This window comes from Ceratotherium simum, chromosome 9, assembly GCF_057802395.1.
Source record: "Ceratotherium simum simum isolate JZ-2026a chromosome 9, ASM5780239v1, whole genome shotgun sequence".
Taxonomy (NCBI): domain Eukaryota; kingdom Metazoa; phylum Chordata; class Mammalia; order Perissodactyla; family Rhinocerotidae; genus Ceratotherium; species Ceratotherium simum.
In genome coordinates this window covers 3,423,481-3,440,571 of record NC_141908.1, presented here as the reverse complement: position 1 = coordinate 3,440,571, position 17,091 = coordinate 3,423,481, and the positions used below count along the sequence as shown (strand labels likewise).

The following is a 17,091-nucleotide window of genomic DNA, read 5'->3' as shown; positions in this document are numbered from 1 at the left end:
ACTGAAAACTACCAAACATTAGTGAGAGAAACGAACAAAGACTTAAATAAGTGGAGAGAAATATCACACTAACAGACTGGAAGACTCAATTTTTTTTTTTTTTGGTGAGGAAGATCAGCCCTGAGCTAACATCCATGCCAATCCTCCTCTTTTTGCTGAGGAAGACCGGCCCTCAGCTAACATCTATTGCCAATCCTCCTCCTTTTTTTCCCCTTTTTCTCTCCAAAGCCCCAGTAGGTAGTTGTATGTCATAGTTGCACATCCTTCTAGTTGCTGTATGTGGGATGCTGCCTCAGCATGGCCGGAGAAGCGGTGCGTTGGTGCGCACCCGGGATCCGCACCCGGGCCGCCAGTTGCAGAGCATGGGCACTTAACCACTAAGTCATGGGGCCGGCCCCTGGAAGACTCAATATTAATGTCTCTTCTCCCCAGATTGTTCTATAGAGTCAACTCAATCCCAGTAAAAGATCTCAGCAAGCATTTTTTTGTAGAAATTGATAAGCTGATTCTAAAATGTGTATAGAAATGCAAAGGACCTAGAATAGCCAAAACAATTTTGAAAAAGAACAAAGCTGGAGGGCTTACACTACCTGATTTCATGACTTACTGGAGTCTTATAGTAGCAATTAAGCAATTAAGACAGATGATGTAGGCATAAAGATGACCTCTATGTAGGTCAATAGAACAGAATAGAGTGCAGAAGTAGACACATGCATATACGGTCAATTGATTTTTGACAAAGTACCAAGGCAATTCAATGGGGGAAAGGTTAGTGTTTGCAACAAGTGGCGCTGGAACCACCATCCATATAGAAAAAAATGAATCAACCGCTGCTTCATGTGGTATGTAAAAATTAATAAATTTAAAATGTTGGAGATCTAAATGTAAAAGCTAAAACCATAAAGCTTCTAGAAGAAAACATAAGAGAAAACCTTTGTGACCTTGGGTAAGGCAAAAATTTCTTAGGTAGAACACAAAAACATGAACCATAAAAAAATATTGATAATTGGACTTCATCAAAATTAAAAACATTTGCTCATCAAAAGACACTGTTAAGTAATTAAGACAAACCATAGGCTGGAAGAAAAGTTTTGCAAAATACTTATATGACCAAGGACTTGTTGCCAGAATATGTAAAAATTCTCAAAACTCAATAAAAATATAGGCCAAAGATTTAAACAGATACATCACCAAAGAAGATATATGAATGGCAAATAAGCACGTGAAAAGATGCTTAACCTCATTAGGGATTAGGGAAATGAAAATTAAAGCTGCAATGAGATGCGCAACATACCTATTAGGATAGTTAAAAATTAAAAAAAAAAAAACAAAAAACTGACCACACCAAGTGCTGGGGAGAATGCAGAGTAATTGGAACACTCATTTGTTGCTGGTAGGAACACAAAATGGTACAGCCACTTTTGATAACAGTTTGGCTTTTTTTTCTTTTTAACAGAAGTATATATGTACTTCCCACGTGACTTAGCAATCCCATTCCTAGATATTTGCCCAAGAGAAATGAAAACATAAGGCCACGCAAAGATCTGTACACCACTGTTCTAGCATCTTTATTTAATAATAGCCAAGAACTGGTGACTAGATAACAAGTTGTGGTGCATCCATATCATGGAAACGACTCAGCAATGCAAGGAAAGAAACTACTGATACATCATCGCGAAGGAACTCAAAAGCTTTGTGTTAAGTGAAAGAAGCCAGTCTTAAAAGGCTATTCCATTTATATGCCATTCTAGAAAAAGCAACCGAAATCAGCTCAGTGGTTGCCAGGGCCTGGGAGTGGGGCACAGAGGCTCTTTTGAGTGTGATTGAAATGTCCCATATCATGACTGTGGTGGTGGTTACACATATTTGTCAAAACAAACAGAACTGTACATTTAAAAAGAACGAATTTTTGCATGTAAATTATACCTCAAACCTGATTTTTTAAAAAATGAATCAGTGTCATTGTGCTGTTGACATGGACAATGTCTTCTTAAGGGGGAGCTGCCCAGGGCCTCTCTGGTTTCTCTCCTCCCCTCCCCACCCGGGTGAGCCGTGAGCAGCGTGGCTTCCATGCCAGGGTGAATGGACAGCACAGGGGAGCGGGCGTGGGCTACCAGAATGGCAGTCCTGTTAGCCCTCAGCCCCAGCCACAACCCAAGCAGCTCGGGTGGGGTCCTGGCACGATTACCAGCGCCGGGGCCAACGCCGGGTGACAACACACCCCAGAGCCGGGGAGGAGGGATGACTCGGGCTGCTCAGAGCCGGTGGCTGCTAAGCTGCGCCAAGGTGGCAGCTGTCCCTTCCTCTCTGCCCCTCCCTGGTCGACCTCCTCCCGCCCTTCACGGGCAGTCATGAAAGGGGACACCCATTTCCCCCCGGAGTTTGATCGTCGAAGAGCTTCGCGTGGTCCTCACCTCTCCAGGATATGTGGGGAGCCAAGAGAGGAAATCGTTGTCGACTGATCTGTGAAGTCTCAGGACCTGCCCAGCTTGTAGAAACTATTTCATTTAATCCTCATACCCACCACCTGAGGAGAGTGCGATTCTTGGCCCCGCTTTTCAGATGTGGACACGAGGCCCCGGGAAGTCAAATAACCCTGCCAGGAAGGGCCGAGTTGAGGTGTAAACTCACGTGAGCCAGACCAAGGCGAGGGTTCTGAACACCCCACCGCTCGATGCCATCTGATAGCTTTGGCTGTCTGTTTTTCCCCCCACGCCCTTGGTTCTTATTCCTTTGCCTGCGTCCTCACAAGTGCAGCAAGTTTCCTGCTCACAAATGCCCTTCCTCTCTCTAAATCACAGCTGGCTGCGATGCCCACGTCCTACTCTGGCCTCTGGAGTCGGCCAGACTGAATTCGTGCCTGCGTGGGGTGACAGAGATGGAAAGGGAAACCCCAGCAGAGGAGGCCAATCAGCAGCGTCCACCAAGGGGTGAGGCGCCCTTTAGAACGGCGCCTGGACTCTTCCGCGGACAGAGCAGCGCCCTCTGCTGGAAACCTGCGGCAGGTGAGCAGAGACGCGTGGATTCCTGGCGGCACTCTCCAGGTGCTGCCAGCCTTTCAGAGCCAGCAGAACGCGGGAATAGCTGGTAGTGGGGACCTTCCCTGCTTCAGGGAGGTGACCCGGGTCTCCCGCCCTCCAGCCAATGAGGAGGCCATGATGCAGGCACCCCTCACTGCAGCGCCCCAGCAGGCTGACAGGCAGGAAGAGCTCTGAAAGAGGGGCCCTGCCGACCTGGTCTGGGCTGCCTTGGAGGCCTTGGCAGCGCTGGTCACTTCTCCCACTGCAGCTGCCCTGGCTCTTCTGGGTACCAGTGGTCTGGGCATCTGGGCTGGTTTGGATGTGGGTGCCTCAGGCAAAGCCCCTTATTCAGGTTCAGGATCAGCGTGTGGACACCACATAAACTTCACTTGATCAGCTGTGCTAGGCTGGGGAGCAAGTGGAAGGTGAGGAGTTCGGTGGGGAAGGGAAGGAGGGAAGGAGTCCCAGGGAACACCCACAACGCCCTGCACTTGGTAGGCAAGGTGGAGGTGGGGAGAGCCCGGAGCGATGACTCTGCAGACTTACGGGGGAGGACCCCTGAGGCAAGCCCATGGGCACAGGAGGCATTTTTACAAGTTCCTCAGCTGTGTGGTTGTGCACATGGTCTCCGTGCTTCCTGTCTGAGTTGTCAGGACCACGCCTCCCCTTCTCTAGGCGGCTGCCACAGACCCTCACAAACAGCCACTGGCTCCCCACTTCCCATAGGCTCCATTCCGAATTCTATTACCTCCCACCCTCCCTCCACTCCTCCCCCCACTCCTCCCCACCTCCAACACCTCCCCCACTGCGTGTCTCCTGTGCCTCCTGCTCCCTCCCTCCCTGAGGGCCCTGCCTCTATTACGTGGGTCCTGCCTGCCCTCAGGAGTCCAGCTGAAGCTCCACCTCCTCCAGGCAGCCTTCCCAGGCCACCCCAGCTTGTGCTGATTTCCCTTCTCTGAATTCCATAAACATCACCATCTGTACCTGCACCTGCCCTCTGCCCTGTGGGCCTGCCTTGTTAGACTTGCACCGTGTTCCTCGTTGCCTGCTGAATGGGCTGTGTGGGCCGCACAGGGCCTTGTATGTCCGAAGCTCAGGTATGTGCTGTTCCTCAGTAGGAGGGGTTGGGTTGCAAGGAACACAAGCTGCTTCAGTCAATTTAAGGAAATTAAGGAAAGAAGGGGTTTCCTAGGAGGGCAGGGGGACCCTCACGAACCCAAAGCCAGGATGTGCCCCAATCACCAAGAAGTAGGGGCCCATCCCTGCTGTTCCCTGGGACTCTCCAGGTCTCCATGGTCTCATGTCTCAGCTTCTCTCTGCATGTCTGCATCTTCCTCCTCATCAGCTTCCTCTACTGGCTTCAAAATCTCCTGAGTCTAGTGCTCACAGTGGAATGAGGGCTCTGAGGCTTTGCTCCTGCAGACTGGGGGAGAGAACCTGATTGACCCCTGGGTCAGGTGACTTCCCGGTGCAGTCACCAGAGGCCAGCGGGGCAGGGTCATGTGACCTGTACAGGGGCTGGGACTTTGAGGAGTGTGGTCCAGACCTCCAAGGAGGGGGTTGGGTATGGAAGAAGTGGGGGTGTCTCCGGTACAGTGAGTGCGGGAGGAAGATGCCTAATAAATGCCGACGGACTGCAGGACAGGACCTGGGCAAAGGCTCCAGGGCGACCCTTTACTTCCGCACTTCTCCTTTCTGGCATCCCAGCCATGAGCTGACTGCAGCCTTCCCAGAATCCTGTTTGTTTTTCTCACTTGTTCACAAAGGTGGCTAAAAGGTGCCAGGAAGACCTGAGTTCTAGTCCAGGCCTGCCACTTACCAGCTCGGTGAATTTGGGCAAGTAAATGATTTCTGAATGTCCTCATCTGCTAATAGCGGTGACAGGAACTGCGGGGGGAGGGAGGGCTGGGAGCTGCAAGTCTAGCTGAGGGCCCGCACCCATATGGTAGGGACCCCGAGAGGCATATCTTTTCATGTTTTACATCATGAAAATCAGAAATCGGGATGGCGTGTCATTGTGTGATTGACCACGTTTCTTTCCTTTCATCCTGGCACATAAAATAGGTGCATCTTATAATTAATGGCATCCTGAGTTTGGTGAAATATGGAATCATTACCAGTTGTGCTGATCTGGGGCAAACTGCATTATCTCCGGGTAAAAATGTCCCCATCTGCAAAATGGGGACAATGTCCCTCCTTCAGCCAGCCACTATGAGGCTAAAATGAGACCACATCTGTAGACAGTCTTGACAGCGCCCGTCCCTCACCTCCCTCCCTCCTGGATGGCACCACTGGTGGGCGGAGGGGGGCTCTGGGCAAACTGAGCCATCCTGAGCTGGGAACTTGTTTGTTTATCTGTGGAGAGGGAGGCCTCAGCTCTGAGGGCCAAGCAAATATTTGCGGTTATGGATTAACTCAAGTTCCAGGCTGTCATGGCGGCAGGAGGGCGACCTTGCAGTTTCTCCGTGGCCCACCCCAGTAAGTCCCCTTCGAGGCAGGTCTGTGAGGGGGCTGGAGGAGAACTGAGCGGGGGTGAAGGTTGAATCCTTGAGCCAGGGTTCGAGAGGTTGGCTGGAGCTTGGGGTAAAGGGACATCAAGGCTCTGCCTCCCGCCAGGCCAAGGCACTGGTTGGCATTCCTCAGGCCTGGGTGCCACAGTCACAAGGGACCCCCTCATCACACGCCTCCTTCTTTCCAGACTGCGAGGCAAGTGGAAGCTGGCAAGGGCCTCCAGGGCCCAGGCATCACCAGAGGCAGCTTGGAGCCCGGGGCCCTCCATTCTCCTCACCCCACCCCCACCTCCACACCTGGGGCGTCTGATTTAAACAAATGTCAGAACCAGCCTCAGAGGGCGTCAGCGAAGGTGGAAAGTGAGGTCAGCAGGAGGTGCCGACGGGAGCGGGCCTACCCGCCCGGCCTGCTCTTGGAGGCCATGGGGGCCCCTCAGCTTCCACCCGGCCGGCAGGGCCACCTCTGCAGCCATGCCTGCACCCCGTGGTTTGGGGCAGGTTAAGTTTCCAGGCCCCGAGCCATACAGGCCTGGGCTTGAGTCCTAGCTCTGCTAGCTCCTGGTTATGGGTTTTTAATAAGCTACTTCACTCCTCTGAGCCTCAATTTCCCCTGCTATGAAGTGAGGTGACAACATTACCTGCCTCTTGGGCAGCTGTGAGCCTTCACTGAGACAATAATAGCTAATGTTTACTGAGGGTTTGCTATGTGCTAATCGTATTTTAAGAGCTTTATGTGGATAATTCATTTAATTCCCACAATAACCCTATAAGGCAGAACTACAGTTTTTCTATCCATTTTACAAATGAGGAAACTGAGGCCCGAAGCAGTTAGGCCTCTTGCCCAACATTGCTGTCCTGGAGCTGGGATTTGCACCGGTGGTCTGACTTGGTGGCCTGCCCTCTAAACCACATACAAATCGCTGGAAAGACACCACGAGTGTCTGATAAATGTTAGCATTACTCTTAGCCTGGCCATTACCCAACCCTCACCGGAAAATGGGGCAAGGGAGGACGCCTGCCCTGGCCCTTCTGTGCTCCGTCCCCTTTGGTCTGCACCAGGACTCTGTGGCCTTTCCCCTCTCTCTCTTCACCCTTCAGACTCGGGTGGTGTGACTTAGCCCTGTATAGAGAAAGAGACTGAGGCACCAGGTGGCTGTCTGTCTAGGGAACAGGGACCCCGGCCCCACTCTTGCCCTGGCAATCAGCACACGCTGGAGGCCCTTTCATTCAGCTCCCACCTTGGGGACGGAAGGCAGAGCAGGGACTGGTGGGGCTGCCGGAAGCTCAGACGTCCTCCTCAGACAGGTATCAGCAACTCCGGAATGTGGCAGCTCGCAAGCCTCTTACTGTCCGTGACCATCTGGGGAATTTCCAGCACACCAGCACCTCCTGGTAAGGCCACTCTCCTCCCCCAGGACCCTCCCCAGGACCCTCGGGACCTTCACGCAGCATGCTCTGGCACCTGCCCAGCCCTGCACACCTTCCACCATCTCCTCTGAGCCTCCGGGTGAGACAAGAGGCGGGTGGAACAGGGATGAATTAACTGATGAGTCCCAGTCAGGTCAGCTGTTAGAACACAGCAGCAGGCCTCCGGGCAAAGTACTGTGGTGATGGCAGGGCCGGTCTGTCCTGAAGCTCCTTCCTCCTCCCTGGGGAGTGGGGCACAGAGTCCCCTGGGCCTTCCACTTCACCCACTCGCTCCCTCAACTCTGAGAGCCCCAGGCCCAGGCCACCACCCACACTGCCCCAGGGCGGCCTCTTCTCCTAAAAAGCACATGTGTGGTGCCACTGCCCCAACCCAGCCCTGGTCCCCACAGCCAACCTGAGGAGGCCAGGATGCTCGGGGAGGCCTGCAGGAGGAGTGAGCTGTCCAGTTTGTTCTGCAGTCCCCACCTTCCCCTGAGCCACACCAGGCTGTTTCTTACATTTGTGCCTCATCTCAAGCTGCTTGTCCGCCTGGGGGGCCCTTCCTCCCCCACCTTCCACCACTTGGCCACTTGGTTCATCTGTCCAGACTCAGCTCAGGTGTACCTTCCTTTCCTGGCCTTTGCATCCCCCCTTGAGCCTCTCTTGCTCACCCCCTGGCTTGATCCCTCCATCCTAGCTGTCCCCCTGTACCCAAAACAGATAATTCTCGGAGCCCAGGAGACATCTGGTGATGCTCACTGGGTGACAGGTCTGCTGCTCTCCAGGTGTGCCTGCCCAAGGGGAGGGGCATGGGCAATGCTCCGTGAGGGGAGGGGAGGGGAGGGTGGATGGAGGGACAGTGTCAAGTTGGGGCTGCACAGGTATATTTGGAGGACACTGAGGCTGATTTCACTTTGTAGTCTCAACAACAGCACACTCACTTCTGGACCAGGCACTGTACTAAGTGTTTTACATGATTATTTCATCCTCACTTTTTTGATGAATAAACTGAAGTTTAGAGAAGTAACGACACTGGCTCAAGGTCACGTGGAGGTCAGGCTGGGGTTCAAAGGGAGGTCTCAATGGTCACGTCCCCTGTCCTCCAATGGTTGCCCATCTGCTTCGTGTGGAGGAAGAGAGCAGAGGAGCAGGGGAGAGCACCGTTACCTGGAGTTATAAGTCCTGAGGGGCCCAAGACAGAAACGTCCCCAGGCTGTCCCCAGATGGGCCCCCCACCTCAGGCCCCTCCACCAAAGTGCTCTCCCCCCCACCCCCCCAGACTCAGTGTTCTCCAGCAGTGAGCAGGCCCACCAGGTGCTGCGGATCCGCAAACGCGCCAACTCCTTCCTGGAGGAGCTGCGGGCTGGCAGCCTGGAGCGGGAGTGCAGGGAAGAGATCTGTGACTTTGAGGAGGCCCGGGAGATTTTCCAAGACGTGGACGACACAGTAAGGCCACCCGATTGGGTTCAGAGGAGAAGGCGCGGGGTGGGCTGATAGCCAGTGGGAGCTGGAGGAGCAGGCTGGGGCCCGACCACTGAGGCCCTCTTTGGAGTCCCTGGAAGCAATGGGTACCAGCCCCTTCTCCTCCCAGCTTCTCGGGGCTGGTGAGTGGAATGACTAGGACGTTGGCCCTACGGTCTTGGTCAGGGCACAGGTGCCTGCAAGAAACAGAACTCTGCAATTAGCTCCAGTAAAAGAGAGTTTGGGGGACCCTTAGGCTGAGATTCCCACCCAACTCCTCTGTAGGTGGTTCAGTCCACCCTCCACCCACAAGTGGCCACCACTGCCTCCCCGTTCTCTCTCTCTGTGAGCAAAAGGCCACCATCTCTGCCTCCACACATGCACTTGCTGATCAGGGTGCATGGGACCCAAGACGCCCTGAGGTCTGTTCACAAACACTCACTCTGTGCCTCAGTTCACATTCTCAGGGGACGGGATCTGAGGAAACGGTCTGTGTCCTCTGTGGACCCCAGGGCCCTGTGGTGGTGGCCCTGAGGTGGTAGGAGGCACTTGGTCAGGGAGGTGGCTTCCTCATATGAGGCTCAGGCCCCCTCCATCCCCAAGGGCTCACTTCAGCTGCTAGGACCTGGGAGTTGTGCCACCCCCTGGGGTCCTCTTCCAAGCGGAGTATAGGGACCCCCTTCCCCTTCAGGGCTTTCAAGTCTGAAGGGGGAACTCTAGTCTACTTCCTCTCCTGCCCTCAGCCGCCTCCTCCCTGACCAGATCCCCACTGCCTCTGTTCCCAAATGGCCTCTTCAGCAGATGCCAAAAAGACTTTCTGCAGGAGCAATCTGAACACATCACGTCCCTCTCATGGCTCCCCCACCTTACCCCAAGGTCTCCCTGGTCAGCGGGGCAGGGCCACTGCCATGGGGTGACTTGATGGCACATGCATCAAGCAGTTGATCTCAGGGTGGGGTGGTCCCCGACCAGCAGCAGAAGCACCACCAGGGACCTGGTTAGGAAAGCAGACTCTGCTGCCCAAGATCTTCTGAACTGACAATTTGGGTCTCACCAGCGAGATCCTGGTGCTCACTCAAGTTTGAGAACACTGGCTTAGGGAGACTAGATGCCTGAGAGATGGGAAAAGCCCAGAGGAGCGATGGGGGCTGGTGGCAGAGCAGCCTGGTGGGGGATTTGAGTCCTTCCACTGCAGAGGCTGCTGAGGTAGCAGGCACAGTCCAGAGAGCAGGCTTCCAGCTGCATAGGGGAGGGAGGTTGTGCCCAGGATGTGGGGTGGAGATGGCCAGGGAGCCGGGGGTGGGCAAGGAGGAGCGTGGCCTTACTCAGGGTGCAGCTGCACCAGTGGCTGGTGACAAGCAAGGGTGGATTCCTCTTTGTCTGGAAGCCCTTCCTTTCCCTGCCCCCTAAGAGGCTCCCCTGCCCCACCTGGGCCAGACCCGGGAGGCTCCCCATATACGCACATGGGCGGACGACCCCTGACGCTACCCCTTCTCTCCACAGCTGGCCTTCTGGTCCAAGCACCACGGTGAGTGCTCTCTAGGCCCCTGGCTGCGGCGCCCGCGCCCCCTCGGGGTCTCTGGGCCGCTGTGGAGACAGGGAAGAGGCTGGCGGCACCAGTGACGCCCCACCCCCACTCCATGTCGCAGACGGGGACCAGTGCGCGGCCCCGCCCCCAGAGCACCCGTGCGACAGCCCGTGCTGCGGGCAGGGCACCTGCATCGACGGCATCGGCGGCTTCCGCTGCGACTGCGCCCGGGGCTGGGAGGGCCGCTTCTGCGTGCACGGTGAGACGGCCGGCCTGGCGGGCGGGGGACGGCCGGGCGGCGGGGGGCGGGGGGTGCCGGGCGCGCCGTGCCACCGTGCCCCGTACCCTCCCGCGCCCCTCCTGTCCGCGCAGAGGCGCGCTTCTCCAACTGCTCCGTGGACAACGGCGGCTGTGCGCACTACTGCCTGGAGGAGGAGGGCAGGCGCCGCTGCGGCTGCGCGCCCGGCTACCGGCTGGGAGACGACCACCGAGTGTGTGAGCCCGAAGGTGAGCCCCCGAGCGGGGCGGGGCACAGGGAGACTCCGGGGAGTCCCAGTCAAGGGAGACGGGCCCGCCCCCCACATGCTCCTGCAGTGCAGTCAGCCCAAGAGGAGAGAGGCTGCCCTCGGCCGGTTTCTTGCCTGCTCTTTTCCTGGCTTGCCCGACTTCCTCCAGGTCCCCCTGCTCACCTTGGGAACAACTCCTGGAGCTTAAGCCCATAGGTAGCTCATCTCCCAAACTCTGAGCGGATGCAGGAGGCCAGGTGTCCAGCATCGTCCTCCCTCTATCCGGGGGGGCTTTATTTCCTTAAGACAGCGGGTCCAGCCCAGCATCCCGTTCCCCCTTCACCTCTGGCTTCCTTGAGAAGAGACGGGACCCATGATTCAGCCTTCTTTTTTAATTTTCCTTTTTATACCTTTTAATTTTTATCAAATTTATATATGTACAAAGCAGTCTGAGTTTTACAACTGTTATAATGAATTTCAGCAAGGTGTTCCCTGGTGTGGGCCCTCTTTCTTGGTTGCACAGTGCCCTTGGTGGACCCTTTTAAGGGGAAATTTGGATTTTCCGCCTCTAGGAACATTTCTTCTGTTGTTTCTTTGATGATCTCCCCTCTGCTTTCCCTCGTTTCTTTCTGGACCTCCTGTTTTTCCGGTCTCTTTCCTCTGGGCGGATCTGCTAGTTTTATTCTCTCTTCTACCTTCCATCTCTGACTTCATGCTCCTCTTTCAGGAAACTCCCACAGCTTATATTCTAGTCCTTTTACTGAAAAAAATTTCTAATTTTTTATTTTGAAATAAGTAGAGATTCTCAGGAAGTTGCAAAGCAATGCCTGGTGCACCTGTCGGCCTGTGGGCTTTCCTGTGAGGCCCTGAAGGCCCAGGTCACTGGCAGACCCCTTGCTGCCCAGCCCCTTAGGTCTGTACTTCAGGCCAAGTTCTGAGAGGAATCCTCCAGGCTCTGGCTTGGGTGGTTCTGGCCTGGCTTCCAGCCCCTTGGAACAGGGTGGGGAAGGGGAGCTGGCGTCTGCAGGTCTGCGTGACTCCCTCTGGTCAGCCTTGCATGCCACTCTTTCCTGTGGCAGTGACTGGAGTCCCCAGGTGACAGTCTCTGGTTCACCCTCTGCAAAGAGTACACCTATGGTCTGCTGCGGGGGTGAGAGAGGGCAGTCAAGCTACTGCTGAGGGTCGGGACAGAGGTCTAGGGCTGTAGCAGCTTCTTCTACAAACTGTCACCATTCCTGTCTGTGGTCCCCTCTGCGCTGCGTCCTGCAGAAGCGCTGGCTTCCTGGGGGTCTGTGGTCAGAGCTCTGCTTCTGGCATCCCCTGTCACTGGCTGAGGTTTTTGCTTTCTCAGTCCATCTGCTGTCCAGCTTCTGGAATTTTGTTGCTGTTGTCGCGTGGCCCTTCTCTGCCGTGATGCAGTTCCCTGGCTGGTGGTTTCCTGCTGCTCCTACAACAGGTCTCCATCTCTCAGCCTAGCGTGAAGGGCCCCTCACGAGCAGCCTCTGGCAGACCTCCCAGCCCTCAGTTCTCTGTTATGCGCTCTCTCCTCTGCCCAGAGGACCTCACAGCTGCGCTCAGAGCTACTTTGAGGCTCTCCAGGAATGCCCACCTCCTCCTCCCCATAATTTCTTACCTCTGTTAGGAGCTTGGCAGCATCCCAGCATGAGACCTTACTTATGTATCTCATGATTACTCCCAACGGCCCTGGGGTATACTAAGCTCCGTGAAGTTTAACAACCTGCGCAAGCGCACACAGCTAGGTAGTGATGCTATGACCAAGGTAGTGTCTGACCTTTACCATTAGGTGGCACTGCTTGTTGACTGACTGACTGACCCAAGGGGTTTGCAGGTTAATATAATTGAGTGACTAAGCATCATTTATCCCTTTAACTCCACAATGCAGCAAACTAGCCTGCAGGCAGGAGGTGGACAAAGACGGGAGGGTGGAGGAGGGCAGTCTCCGGAGCAGTGCCCGGCAGGTGCTCACCAGCTTCCCCTACCTTCAGTGACGTTCCCTTGTGGGAGGCCAGGGAAGCGAATGGAGAAGAAGCGCAAGAACCTGAAACGTGACACAGACCAAGGAGACCAGTTAGATCCGAGGCTCGTCAACGGGCAGCTGACCGGATGGGGAGACAGCCCCTGGCAGGTGAGAGGAGGGGCAGCAGCCACCCTCTTCAGCTGGGTCTGGAGTCACTGAGTCCCTGCTGGGAGTCCCTGCTCAGGATGCACAAACGGGGAGGGGACATGCTGCCTCTGTGGCGGGGGGTGGGGTGGGGGGGGTGGGAAGGGTGGTGAGTGCTAAGGGGGGTTCAGGGAAAGTTGGAGGGAACCCAATGGGAGAGGAGCAGCCAGGGCAGGGTCGGCTAGGGCCCGGGGCTTGGGGGAATGTGCAGGAAGGAGAGTTATAGTTTTAAAAAAGAGCTGGAAAGACAATGCTTTGCTGGTGGGGTTTTAGGCAGAGGCTTGGCTGATGGGAGAAGTGTTTCAGTGGGAGAGGGCGAAGAAGGAGGGTCGACCCCTGGGTACTTCTCCAGCCTCACCGTGGGAACTAACGCTTATTTGGCCCCCTCTCTGCCGGGCACATGGAGAGGGGGTACAGAAATCAATAAGCTGGGGATTGGCAGGCCTTGGGGAGCTCACAGACTCCAGGATGGTCAGGCCCCTGAACACACGGCAATCCAGAGGGACCAGAGTCAGGATGGCCAGCAGGACAGAGTCTGAGGGAACCCTGATGGGGATACCCAAGGCAGCCTGGGGGCCTCAAAGGCTTCCCAGAGGACTTGAGGCCCAGCCTGAACCCCCAAGGGAGAGAAGGACTCTCTGGGTGCTGCTGAGGATGACTATAAGAACAGCGTGGGCAAAGGCAGGGAGACACCTTGCAACAGGCCAACTCCATAAAACATGCAGGAATAGAAAATGCCAGAAAAGGGCCATAAGTCCATGCTCGCATTTCCCATGCCCATGTCCAGGGAACCCAGGAAAGATCTACTCCTGCAGCTGGTGCCTTAGGTTTGAGAACTGTGCCAGGTGCCGTGCTGAGACCCAGGGGCCCGGACCTGGAGTTGTGCTGTGACGTCACGACCCACCCCCATTCCAGGTGATCCTGCTGGACTCCAAGAAGAAGCTGGCCTGTGGGGCGGTGCTCATCCACACCTCCTGGGTGCTGACCGCGGCCCACTGCATGGAGGACTCCAAGAAGCTCTTCGTCAGGCTCGGTGCGGGCTGCAGCCGGGCGGGAGGGGGCCACCGGTTCAGGCTGGCTGGGTTTGGGGACCCTGGTCTCTGGGCTGCTTGAGCTCCACGGAAGGTGTTTAGAGGAAGAGGCTCTGTGCTCCCACCCCACCTCTCCTGTGGTGGAATTTTAGACACAGTGACACCTGGTATTTTGCAAGTAGGGGATTCTCTGGTGCCCTCTTCAAATCTGGGCCCGGGTGCTTGCACACATGTGTCTGCAAGTGAGGGGGTTACACACACGCTTGCTTCTTCACTCTCACGTGGAGCAGACTGTGTGTGTGGACCCCCAGCACCCTCAGGCACAGAGACCCCCAAGGCAGCCACCTGGCCCAGCCTCGGGGCCATGCTTCACACGGACTGACGGGGGTGGAGCTGTGCAGCAGGGGCCCTGGCATCTGCCACAACAGCCTGCTGCTTCCCTGCAGTAGTCCGGGGCCCCCAAGCCAAGCCCCACTTTATGCCAACTTCTGGAGGGGGCTCTCCCTCCACTCTATATGCAAAAAAGAAGGAAAAGGTGTATTGAGAATGACCAAATTCACACTCCCTACAGTTACCTGCAGCACAACCAGTGGCCTGTGGCCTCCCATGGGGCTCCACTTGGAATTCCCAGTGCCCCTCCCCTCCACTTCTAGGAACCATCAGCCTTGCCTGAGAGGACCTTGTCTCTCGTGTGTGGTCCAGATCTCTCCTCCCTGGCAGAGCTGTGTCCCGTTGGTCCTCCTCTCTGGGTCTTGCTGCTCCTGCCCTGCCCCCCATCATGGCGTGTCCCTGCCCTGTGCTCAGGCCAGGCACTGCTGGCAGGAGAGTCTTGGCTCTCCAGCTGCAGTCACATATCCCTTTGTGGCTCTGGTCTGTGTCGCGGGTTTCCAGGGAGTCTCGGGCTTCCCTGCTGACTGTCCACTGCTGTTACTTCCCAGGCCCCCCTGCTCCCTCTGTGAGTGAGTCCTGAATTCAGACCAGCATATTGCCCCCTTAGGATTGACACCCATGGGCCATTACCCTTGATAGGGATCCGAGGTGCAGACATGTGGCCCATGGTGGTGCCTGGGACGTGCAGTGACCACTCCAGCTGTGGACCCACTTCCTGCCCTCCCCCAAGGCCTTCATGAGCTCAACAGTTGTGTCGGCCTCCCCTAAGCCCACTCTGACAGCCCCTCTGCCCTGCAGGGGAGTATGACCTGCGGCGCCGGGAGAAGTGGGAGGTGGACCTGGACATCAAGGAGGTCCTCGTCCACCCTAACTACAGCAAGAGCACCAGCGACAACGACATCGCACTGCTCCGCCTGGCCCAGCCCGCCACCCTCTCGCAGACCATTGTGCCCATCTGCCTCCCGGACAGCGGCCTTTCGGAGCGCCAGCTCACCCAGGTCGGCCAGGAGACAGTGGTGACGGGCTGGGGCTACCGCAGTGAGATCAAGAGAAACCGCACCTTTGTCCTCAACTTCATCAAGGTTCCTGTGGTCCCGCACAGCGAGTGCGTCCGGACCATGCACAACGTCGTCTCTGAGAACATGCTGTGCGCGGGCATCCTTGGGGACCCGAGGGACGCCTGTGAGGGTGATAGTGGGGGGCCTATGGTCGCCTTCTTCCGTGGCACCTGGTTCCTGGTGGGCCTGGTGAGCTGGGGTGAGGGCTGTGGGCGCCTCCACAACTACGGCGTTTACACTAAAGTCAGCCGCTACCTCGACTGGATCCACGGCCACATCAGAGCTGCGGACGCCTCCCTTGAGAGCCAGGTGCCGTAGCCTCCCTCTCTCTTGTGTCTGGGCCCCAGAGGCCACTCTTGAATGGGAGCTGGGTTGTTGAATGGCAATATGTGGGACATTAAATGGGGCCTGCAGCAAGCACACCAGCTTCTGTCTTTCCATCCTTTTTCTGGGCTGTTCTGGAGGGAAGTTTATTGAACATCTACTGCATGTCCCACACTTTATGGACAGAATCTTATGGAATGCCCACAGCAACTCGGTGGGGTAGGGAGGAGCAGATCTAAGTTTGGGGGGGCCTGAAGCTGATAACATTTGGTGGGGGCTCTCTTTATGGAAAAGAATAAAAAATGTGACTACAAACTGTGAGAGCCCCTGCCAGGGCCTTGGAAGGAGCCTGTGCAAGTCAGGGGTCCTGAAGCTGAGGCGTGACAGTAAACCCAACTGTGAAGGTGAGACTTGAGCTCGTGGTACAGAGGAGGAGACAGGTTCAGGAAGGTTTACTGGGTGGGGCCACGATTCAAATCTCGGTCTGACTCCCCAACCCAGGTACTCCTGTCTGTTCTCCAGGCAGCTGTTTTGAGCACCTGCTGGTGTGGAGCCATCATCAGCCCTGTAGCGGAAGTAGCCAGAGACCTAGAAGGTCTAGTTGGACCCAGAAGGTTGGTTCAGCCCAGAATGAGCTCACAGTGTCGTTGGGGAAGCTGTTCAAGAACAATGTTCCATAATCACGAATAGCAGTAATCAAGAGGCGCTGTCTTGACCTAGCCTTACAGGTGTTACTGGATGAGACACAGAAATAAGTTAGGATGTACCTGATACAAAGGGATAGTGGCGAGACAAAGCCAGGACACTTAGTCTAAAGTTGTAAACTTAGTCTAACTCTCTATGTGGCCTTGGGCAAGTCACTTCTCTGGGCATCAGCAAAATGAAGGGATTAGATGAGAGCACTGGTTCTCAATCCTGGCTGTACAGTTGAATCTCCTGGGGAGCTTTCAAAAACATCTATGTCCAATTTCACCCTCAGTGATTATGGTTTAATTGATTTAGGGTAGGGGACCCAGACATTGATATTTTTAAAGCTCCCCAGGTTATTTTAATGTGTGATGGTGTTGAAGACCACTGGACGAAATGATCTTTAAGGGCCTTTTCTGCTGGGGTAGGTGCTAGTTCTAAGACTCTCAGGGCCAATGAGAATGAAGCCCAGCAATCTCAGAAAGTATAGCACAAGTCCGTCCATAGTAAAGGAGGCCCTGACTCGTGATTACACCTGGCTCGTCAGGACCATGGCTGCTGCTTACAGACCAGAGGAGACACCAGGACCTGCTGAGTTATCCACGTGCTGCCACAGGAAAAGAGGCCTGCCTGAGACAGGGCCTGCAGGATCCACCTCCTTACAAACCCAGCAAAGGGACAGGTGGGGCTGCTCGGAACTGGCAGGAAGCCAGGCCCAGAGCTGGGACCATTTGCTGATTAGTATATTGGGCCAGTGTCCTCCACACTTGCAGTGGGACATGAGGGACTGAGAGAGTCTTTGCCCCTGTTAAAGATTCCCCAGGTGAGTTTTTGTCAAGATAGCTAACTAGCTTGGGCGAGATAACTTCTGGCATCACAGCATGAGGAGACCTACTGACCTTTTCCCCAGCAAAACTAGTGAAAATTATAAAAACAAGCAAACATTTAAAGTCTCTGGAAATGCTCCTATGGGCAAATGAAACAAGA

General features: G+C 55.5%; 1 protein-coding gene across 1 annotated transcript; it reads left to right on the top strand.

Moving 5' to 3' along the window:
* The first annotated feature begins 3,883 nt into the window (after positions 1-3,883).
* PROC (protein C, inactivator of coagulation factors Va and VIIIa) lies at positions 3,884-15,578 on the top strand. The gene is made up of 9 exons (XM_087435016.1): positions 3,884-4,117; positions 6,832-6,922; positions 8,217-8,383; positions 9,902-9,926; positions 10,048-10,185; positions 10,299-10,433; positions 12,439-12,578; positions 13,530-13,647; positions 14,834-15,578. The coding sequence occupies exons 1-9, from the start codon at positions 4,073-4,075 to the stop codon at positions 15,409-15,411; spliced, it is 1,437 nt and encodes a 478-aa protein (XP_087291142.1). The 5' UTR covers positions 3,884-4,072; the 3' UTR covers positions 15,412-15,578.
* The last annotated feature ends 1,513 nt before the right edge of the window (positions 15,579-17,091 follow it).